This window comes from Alligator sinensis, unplaced genomic scaffold (assembly GCF_000455745.1).
Source record: "Alligator sinensis unplaced genomic scaffold, ASM45574v1 scaffold1000_1, whole genome shotgun sequence".
Classification (NCBI taxonomy): Eukaryota; Metazoa; Chordata; order Crocodylia; family Alligatoridae; genus Alligator; species Alligator sinensis.
This window is the reverse complement of record NW_005842478.1, coordinates 732,005-740,729: the sequence shown is the minus strand read 5'-3', so window position 1 is coordinate 740,729 and position 8,725 is coordinate 732,005. Positions and strand designations below refer to the sequence as shown.

Here is an 8,725-nt window from a genome sequence, read left to right as displayed (position 1 = left end):
AGGGGTCCCAGCCAGCAGGGGCTCTATGGAGCCGGGCCAGCTCCCCCCTCTCCCTGCTGGTGCAGCCCAGCCTGGCTCCACAGACCTCTGCCAGCCTGTGCCCCACTTTGGGCCCGCTGGTGCTGGCCTTGGGACATAGGTACCCCACCCCCTGCTCACCATCTTGGGACCAGTCCAGGGGCAGGGCACCTGTCAAGGGGAGGGGCTACCCATGCAGCCCTCAAAAGCCTGCCAAAACTAGGTAAGTGGCTCTCTGCATGAAATAATTGCCCACCCCTGGTCTAGTTCCATCCTCTGTGGAACCCCTCTTCAGATAGGTAAAGGCTGCTGTAAAATTCCCCCTCAGTCTTCTCTTCTGCAAACTAAGACTTGATGCTGCTACATGTATTTAAGTGTCTGGTTTCAAGATAACTACACTTCTGTCCTTTACCATTAACATGTAAATGCATGCCCCTTTGATCTGCATTCTAAGGTGATGTCCTAGTCTTTCTGAAGTAACCTAATCCTAATCTGTAGGTCACCTGGATTCCTCAGCATTTGAGAAGATGAACACCCTCACAGTCCCTTTCAAACAATTCAGAGCCCTGTCAGCAAAAAGCCAGGGGTCTTCACAGCTAGCAGGGTTAATGGGTGATTGGTCTTTAGTTGGTAGAAATCTATAGGCTTTATTGAAAGGACAATGAGTATTGGAATCAGTATGTAATTTATGAGTACGCTTGGTTTCTACAAGGCTTTTGCTCTTCAGGGCACCATCATCTCCCCTGTAGCCCAGATACATCAAATAACAATGTACAAGCCCTCACCCTCATTCCCCTCTGTCCCATATTCCCTTTAACTACAGTGGAATCTCAGTCTAAACCTAGAAGCAATTACTGTCAAATCCTATAGGCAGTGTAGGCTCTTGAGATGATAATCTTCTAGCTCTTCCTCTAGCCCTATACTTGCACTGCACTGGACCAAGCATAACCTAATGGAAGACTTCCTGAGCACTAACCTGTATCTGAAGGAGGATGAGTGATGAGGGATATAACCCTCAGAGCAGACTAACTCCAATCTTAAAATCCAGTCCTGTGTGCTCTTGGCTCAGCTCTCAGAGAGTAGCCAGGTGTGCTTTGCCAGGTGGCTTACCTACAATTAAAATTTTCTCGATAGATTCAGAAATAGGTTCTGAGCACATACGTGAACTGCCATATCCTAACACAGATGTTCCCACATTCTTGTAACTGAAATGGCCAAATAGGGGCAGGATTGTGGAAAATGTGATGAAATTGTGGTTGATGGTACAATGTGCATCTGATCCATGGCACAGCTTTTGACTAGATCCCTGTCTCACATCTGCAAAAAATGTTTTATTCCACATATTCAAAACCACATCCTATGCAGCTGCTTTCTCTTTACATATGTCACTGCCTTGCCAAGTTTTTTACCACCACCTGTCATCCTTATATCTTTGCATCTGCTTATTTTTCTTCACTGTAAGAAGGACTGGAAGGGACTTATAAGATCATCAAGTCCAGTCCCCTGCCATGGGCAGGAGGTAATTGGGCTCAAATGAGCTCAACGAGGTATATGTCCAGCCTCCTCTTAAAGACCACCAGAGATGGCGACTGCATGACCTCTGTTGGAAGTGTGTTCCAGATCCTAGTTACCTGTACAGAAAAGAAGTTTTTCCTTATGTCCAGCCAAAACTTTTCCTCAACTAGCCTGTGTCCATTGGTCCGCATCTTCCCGGGTGGGGAGTGGGGGGAGCTTTTCTGACAAGCTGTTCACCTAGGTCCTGGCATTCTCCCTTGACGTATGTGTAGGCAGCTATCAAGTCGCCTTTCAGCCTTCTTTTACTTAGGCTGAACAGCCCCAGATCCTGAAGTCTCTCCTCATAGGACCTGTCCACTAGGCCCTTGATCATGCAGGTGGCCCTTCTTCTCACCCTCTCGAGCTTGTCCACATCCTTCTTGAAGTGCGGTGCCCAGAACTGGATGCAGTACTCCAGCTGTGGTCTCACCAATGCCAAATGCGGGGGAGGAGCACCTTTCTGGATCTATTGGTGACACATCTGCTTATTACTTAAATGTAAATTAATTAATTGAAAGCACCTGGCAATTCTTTCCTAATCTGAAAATGTCTTTTATACAGAGCCCCTTTAATTTGAATGTTACCAATGAAGAGACTCAAAGCCAAACTTTCACAAATAGCCTCTAACATTGAACCAACATTTTTATGCCTCCAGTCAATTGTTTGCACAACTGATAAGATTCACACCTTTTACTTGCCCTTTGAAGCACAAATGAGTGTCGCACATAAATTAGGTCAATGTTGGCATTCAACCAGTCATTCCCACAGCTGATCATGCCCATATTTTTTCCGTGGCAGTTGCAAAAATGTGGATGCACAAGTAGAGGCTGCATTTGAAAATATCTCTGTGGTTTGATTGGCTGTTATTGATTTATGTTATCTAAAGCTGCATAAATGCTGTTCTTGGTTCAGCAACTGAATAAAAAAAATGGAGGGGTGGAATTTATGTTAACTCAAAACTAAAAACTTTTGGCTTTCTTATGTATACAAACTCCTCCAAAAAATCATCTTAATTCAAGCTCACAACATTCTATTTAGTTGAAGGGATAGGGTTTTTTGTTGTTTTTGTTTTTATCCTTTGAAAATTGTTTTAATTCAGTTTAGCTAAATCTAGCCTTGAAACTTTTTTTACAAAACAAAAAAAATGGAAACAGTACATTCTGAAAATGGAGAAAGAAAACATTTTCCACTTCCAGTATATATTTTTGGCCCAAACTATTCATTGAATTCAATCCAGCATTGCAAATGGTTTTACTCTGTCACCTTCCATTCCCTCACCTCTGCCCCTCCCCTATCCATCCTCCCTGAACTGCATTTTTTGTCAAATTAACTGTTAATCTGACCTCAACTCCACCATGCCAGCTTAATACATCTGCTGCCTTTCAATTTTCAGGACCTGGAAGACGGCGTCCAGGAGGCAATTCTGCTGCCATTGATAAAGAATCTAAACAGCAGCGGTTGGGTATGTGGATATCTTAAATTATATATTGGGGAAATTACATGTTTTGTCTCTGTCTGGGCCATATATAGCACAGTAAAGTTTGTTCATAAAGAGCCAGGGATACCATAAACTCATCCTTCCTTCTTACAGGTAGCTGGGATGCCTGTGTTGAGAGGCTGCAGAATCTCATATGTAACAGTGGTTTTCAAGACCATACTGTTTATTTTTTAGTTCAAATCCCCTGTGGATTTGAAAAAAACTAGTTTAAAGATTCAACAATAACTAAACTGGGGAAAAATGGATTGTAGTAACCTATCATCATAACCCCTTTGAAGTGTAACTTACACAGAAGGCATTTCACAGTTTGCCGTTCTGAGAACTTGTTTGGTTGTGAAAGGAGAGTCAAATCAGCAAACACTCTGGCATTTTTAATATGAAACCCAGTCAGCCTCCAAAGCTCTTTAGCATATTTAAAAAAGGCATGAGCATAACTTCAAAACCCCCAGGAACTGAGGGGGAATGTTATAGGTGCTTTGAGAAATTGCTTGTAAGACAGGTTGCCACTAGCAAAACCCAGCAGGTCTGAGCCATTACCCACAAATCAGAAAAAAACAAATTATAGCTCTTTTGCATTTCTGCACAAGAGGGTAAAGGGATTAAGTAAAACAGAGGGAACTGAAAACAGCAGGGCCAAGCGGAGCCAGGAAGCATTTCTGTAGCACAGGTATCTCTGGAATGAGTGCATCTAAACAGGTCAAGCATAGGATTTTGTTCCACTTTGCCTTCGTAGCACTCCAGAGGAAAGAGAGAATCATGGAGTCTACTTGGAAAGTGGGATGCATCTAAAGTGAAATGCATAATGATGAGAATTTTGAGCATGGGAAAGGGGGGGGGGGTAAGGGGCAGGGTCCTAGCCTGGGTGAGGACCCAAATTCAAAGTTGAGTCAGAACTGCAAATGAGTAAAGGTTGCATAGGTAAGCCTAATTATTAGGGCGGTGCAAAATTTCACTGAGTGTTTTGTTTCAAAGCTGTTTCGATGCATTTCAAGCTTGAAACAGCGAAATCAAAACAAAACAAAAAGCTTCGGAACAGTTTTGAAACAAAATGAGGGCACAGATCTTGAGCACAGCCCTGGCTCTCCCCCACCTCCCATCGCCGGGCTGAGCTCCATGCGGCTGGCGGAGCTGGTCAGAGTGCAGCCTGGCTCTCCCTTGCCTCCCGCCACTGGGCCAGGCTCCGAGTGGCTCTTCCGGCCCCATGGCGCTCAGCCCGGCGATGGGAGGCAGAACACAGCCCTGGCTCTCCCCTGTCTCCCGCCACTGGGCTGCGCTCCGAGTGGTTCCACCACTGGATCTCCCACTGCTTTCCTCCACTGGACTGAGCTTCGTGGGGCTGGCAGAGCCACTCAGAGCACAGCCCAGTGGCAGTAGGTGGGGGAGAGCCCAGGCTGCACTCTGACTGGCTCCACCAGCCCCATGGAGCTCAGCCCAGCAGTGGAAGGCAGGGGAGAGCCAGGGCTGCGCTCCACTTCCTGCTGCCAGGGGCCAGCAACAGCAGCAGCAATCTTCCCAGTGCTGAGTGTGGGCTGTGCCCAGCACCGGTCCTAGGCAGCAGTGGCAGCCTCCTGTGATCCAGTGTGCAGGCCCCCAGATCTGTGTGTCAGATGACAGGAGGCTGTTGCTGCTGCCTGGGGCCAGTAGCAGCAGCAATCTTTCTGGTGCTGTGCCCAGCACTGGTCCCAGGCAGCAGCGGCAGCCTCTTCTCATCTGGTGTGCAGATCCAGGGACCTACACCCCTGGGAGGAGTCTGGCACTGCCCTGCAGCCATCCCGGGTGTGCTGCCCCTGGATCTGCACACCAGATCACAGGAGGCTGCCACTGCCAGCAAGTGTCTTGAGTTCTGCTTTGAACAGTTTGAGGTGCAGTTTCCCAAAAACCTCTACACCTATCTTCTTGAAACTTGGCAAGCTTCATGCCCTCAGAAGGGGCTACCATCCCTGCAATTTACATCCAAATTAGGCACGAAATTACTAAGTTTTAGGCGTTTTCATGATTCCCCATTATAGCTTATAGGTGAAATGTTGAAACGTGTCAAAACAGCGAAACAGTTTTGACAAAGTGAAACGGAATAGTGCTTCAAAATTAAACAAAATGACGAAACAAATCACTGTCCCTTTGAAATGGCAAAATGGACATCAAAACGAAATGGTGTTGTTTCACCCAGCCCTACTAATTATGACATTTCCTAATTGGTGAAAGCTTGACTTCAGCTCTCACTCGGGTTTGTTTGTTTGTTTCTTTCTTTCTCTCTTTCTTTCTTTCTTCTTTCCCCCAGTGTAATTTCTTAGGCACTTCCTAAAAGTTAGATATTGGGTGGGGGGAAAATGGGATCCGTTCATCTGAAACCACACTAACCCTTCCGTGGGTCATTAGAATGATTGAGATCCTTAGGTTCCCAGACAAGGAAGGCCTTTACTCCTTGAACTTCTGGAAACAGTAGAAAGCTGTTATCTTCTATACAGACATGCCACTAGTGCATGATGGAGACATACAGTTTACTGCTGGTTTCCCAGCCATTTGCTAGATGGCAAAGTACTGCTGAAAGTCAGGTATAAGGGGATAGGCAGACAAGGTTCCTTGGGTGAATTTGGTATCTTTTATTAGACCAACCCAAATAGTTGGAGAATATTTATTAAACAAGCTTTCAGGCCTGACGAAGGGTTTTTGAACCCAAAAGCTTGCTTAATAAATATTCTCCAACTATTTGGGTTGGTCTAATAAAAGATACCAAATTCACCCAAGGAACCTTGTCTGCCTATGTCCTTAGACCAACACAGCTACAACCTAAACCCCTGCAGGCATAAGGGGATCCATTCTAGGATCTGGAGGCAAGTGTGCTCCCACTATGTTTTCCTGACTTTCCCCTTCCCTTTTGCTCTCTGCTTCTTTTCATCACATTCTGCTCCTAGTCCATGCCCCTGCACCCGTTTTGTCCCTATATTTTCTTATGCTGCCCACCCACCCCTGCCTGACTCTTGCTTGTCCTTGGATTCTCTATGTATTCTCCCTGTGCCTGTTTCTACTCCACTCCTGAATCTTCTGTCCCATTCTTCTCTTGCCCCTTTCCCCATCTCACCTGTCCTGTGCTTCTGGCTTCCTTCCAACACCCCCATCCTTCCTTTCTCACTATTTTTCAGCTCTGCATGCAAGTCAGGTTGCTGCTTCCTCCTCTTCTGAGCTGCCTGGGCATTGACAAGGGGAACAGTGAGAACAACAAAGGCAGTACCTCCCTTCTCGCACTTCCAGTGCCTGACAGGGAATGTCTTGCTCTACTCAGGTAGCCCCAGGATGGAGCATACTCAGTGGCTTTGTTGGGTGTGCACCTGCACAGCCAAATCGCACATAGGGGAGTACCCTTTCCAGTGTAAACAGTTTTCAAAAAATGTAGCTGCCAAATCCTGAGCGGTCTCTATTGAACATGGGCAAACGTGTAGAAGTTAACCACTTGTTCAAATTTGCCGCAAGACACACCCTTGACACAAAGGCTAACCGCAGCAAATTTCTAGTCCCTGTTCCAAAGCAGGGAGGTGCAGAGTGTCTTGATGAAAAGGATGAAGGGACTCTTTGTAACAGGTCAAAATACTCTATTTTCCTCAGTGTCCTCCTCAGAAATAAGTGATCATTTTTAACTGAAACTACACCCAGAAATGGAAATTGGGGCGTGATGATGAAAATATCAGAGTAATGTTAACTATGAGTGTTGCTCATCTGCATATGCGCCCTGGTAACATCAGTACCAGACTTTGCCTTTCTGAGAAGGGGAATGTGATCTTTAGCTCTTGTGCTCACACTATATTTGCCCCTGTGAGTTAGCTACATTTGTGGCATCCAGTCTGGCAACACACCAAACAATCCCCATTCTTTGGGAGGGGCCATATTGGCAGGGAATATCTTTCCTTAAAGTTATTTGGCATGTAACTAGACCAAGCTCTTTACTGGGAATGGATGAGACTGCAGGGATAGACTGTGTATTTTATAGCACTGCAGGTATAGGCTGTGTGTTTTTTGAACCAGCAGGTGGGCTTGATGGAAACGCCCTCTTCTCTTCCTTACTAATGTCATAGATCTATAGATTTCAAAGCCAGAAGGGGTCATTGTGATCTCCTAGTCTGACCTTCTGTGTAACACAGGCCAGAAACCCTCACCCAGTCGTGTCTACATCACTTGCATCGAGTCCAGAACTTCAGACTGAGCTATATGTTTCTGTCTTATTACCTATGTTGTGTGAGGTAGAAACCAAGTCAGTGGGGCAGGAGATGGAAAGATGCTACTTTGGAAAACAACGATACATAAATGTGCATGAAAGTGCTTTGGTTTTGTAGGGTTGTCTGAGAATGCATATGGGGTGTGCAACTAGCACTGCTTTATTTTGAAATGTACATTGAAGCATGCATTTAAAAATACAGAGATAGAGGTGCTTGGAATATGCAAATAGGAGGGAAAATAAGTACTTGGGTCATGAGCCTGCCAGTACAGCCAGTATCTATTTGAATGTTCAAGCAATAGGTCAGATCCTGTATAAGCTGGCATAGTTTTTTTCCAGCAGCTTGAGAAAAGTTGGGGAGGGGTTGCGCTCTATGTCAGTGAGCAATATACGTCAACCCTCATCAAGACGGAATCCAAGGATGAGGAGGTAGAAGGATTGTGGGTTAGGCTACATGAGGGACAAGGAGAAAGGGATTTGGTGGTAGGGTCTGCTACAGACCCCCACATCAAGGGGAAGAAAGAGATTCGGGGCTCCTGAGGCAGCTCTCGGAGACCATAAAAGCTAAAGAGGCGGTAGTCATGGGGGACCTAAACTACCTGGACATCTGCTGGGAGTCACAGACAGCAAAGTCCCACCACTCACGCAGGTTTCTAACCTGTGTACAGGACCTCCACCTGACACAGGAGGTACACAGTCCCACTAGGGGGAATGCCATACTGGATCTGGTATTGGCAATGGGGGATGACATGGTAGGGGACCTCCAGATCAGTAGCCATCTGGGGGTCAGTGATCACCTAATAATAGAATTCACCATAAGACGTTGAGTGGGTAAGGTAACTAGTAGGGTGAAAGTGCTAGACTTTAGGAAAGCTGATTTCAATGAACTCAGGCGATTAGTCAAGGATGCACTGCAGAGTAGGAGTTTTGAAGTGATGGGAGCCCAAGAAGGGTGGCTGTGCCTTAAGGAAATGATCCTTCGGGCACAAAGCAAGACGATCCCCAAGCGAGGCAAAAGGGGGAAAGGGGCCAGGAGGCTTCCCTGGCTGACCAGAGAAATCCAGGGCAGCCTAAGGGCCAAAAGGGGAGCACATAAAAAGTGGAAACAGGGAGAGATCACCAAAGATGAATACCCCTCCTCTGCTCGTGCTTGTAGGAAGGCAGTTAGACGGGCCAAAGCTGCCATGGAGCTGAGGATGGCAACCCAAGTAAAAGACAACAAGAAATTGTTTTTTAGAGATATAGGGAGTAAAAGGAAGGCCCAGGGAGGAATAGGACCCCTGCTAAATGGGCAGAAACAATTGGTGACGGACAGAGGGGACAAGGCTGAACTCCTCAACGAGTTCTTTGCCTCAGTGTTCCTAAGAGAGGGGCATGACAAGTCTCTCACTGGGGTTGTAGAGAGGCAGCAGCAAGGCGCCAGACTACCATGCATAGACCCTGAGATG

The 8,725-nt window shown here is 46.3% G+C and overlaps 1 protein-coding gene across 1 annotated transcript in view; it reads left to right on the top strand.

The window, feature by feature from the left end:
* Positions 1-8,725, top strand: part of NLRC5 (NLR family CARD domain containing 5) — a 94,219-nt gene that overhangs the window by 10,189 nt on the left and 75,305 nt on the right. The window contains exon 4 of the mRNA XM_025212713.1: positions 2,966-3,034. Coding sequence (XP_025068498.1) covers positions 2,966-3,034 — 69 coding nt within the window. The remainder of the gene's footprint in view (positions 1-2,965; positions 3,035-8,725) is intronic.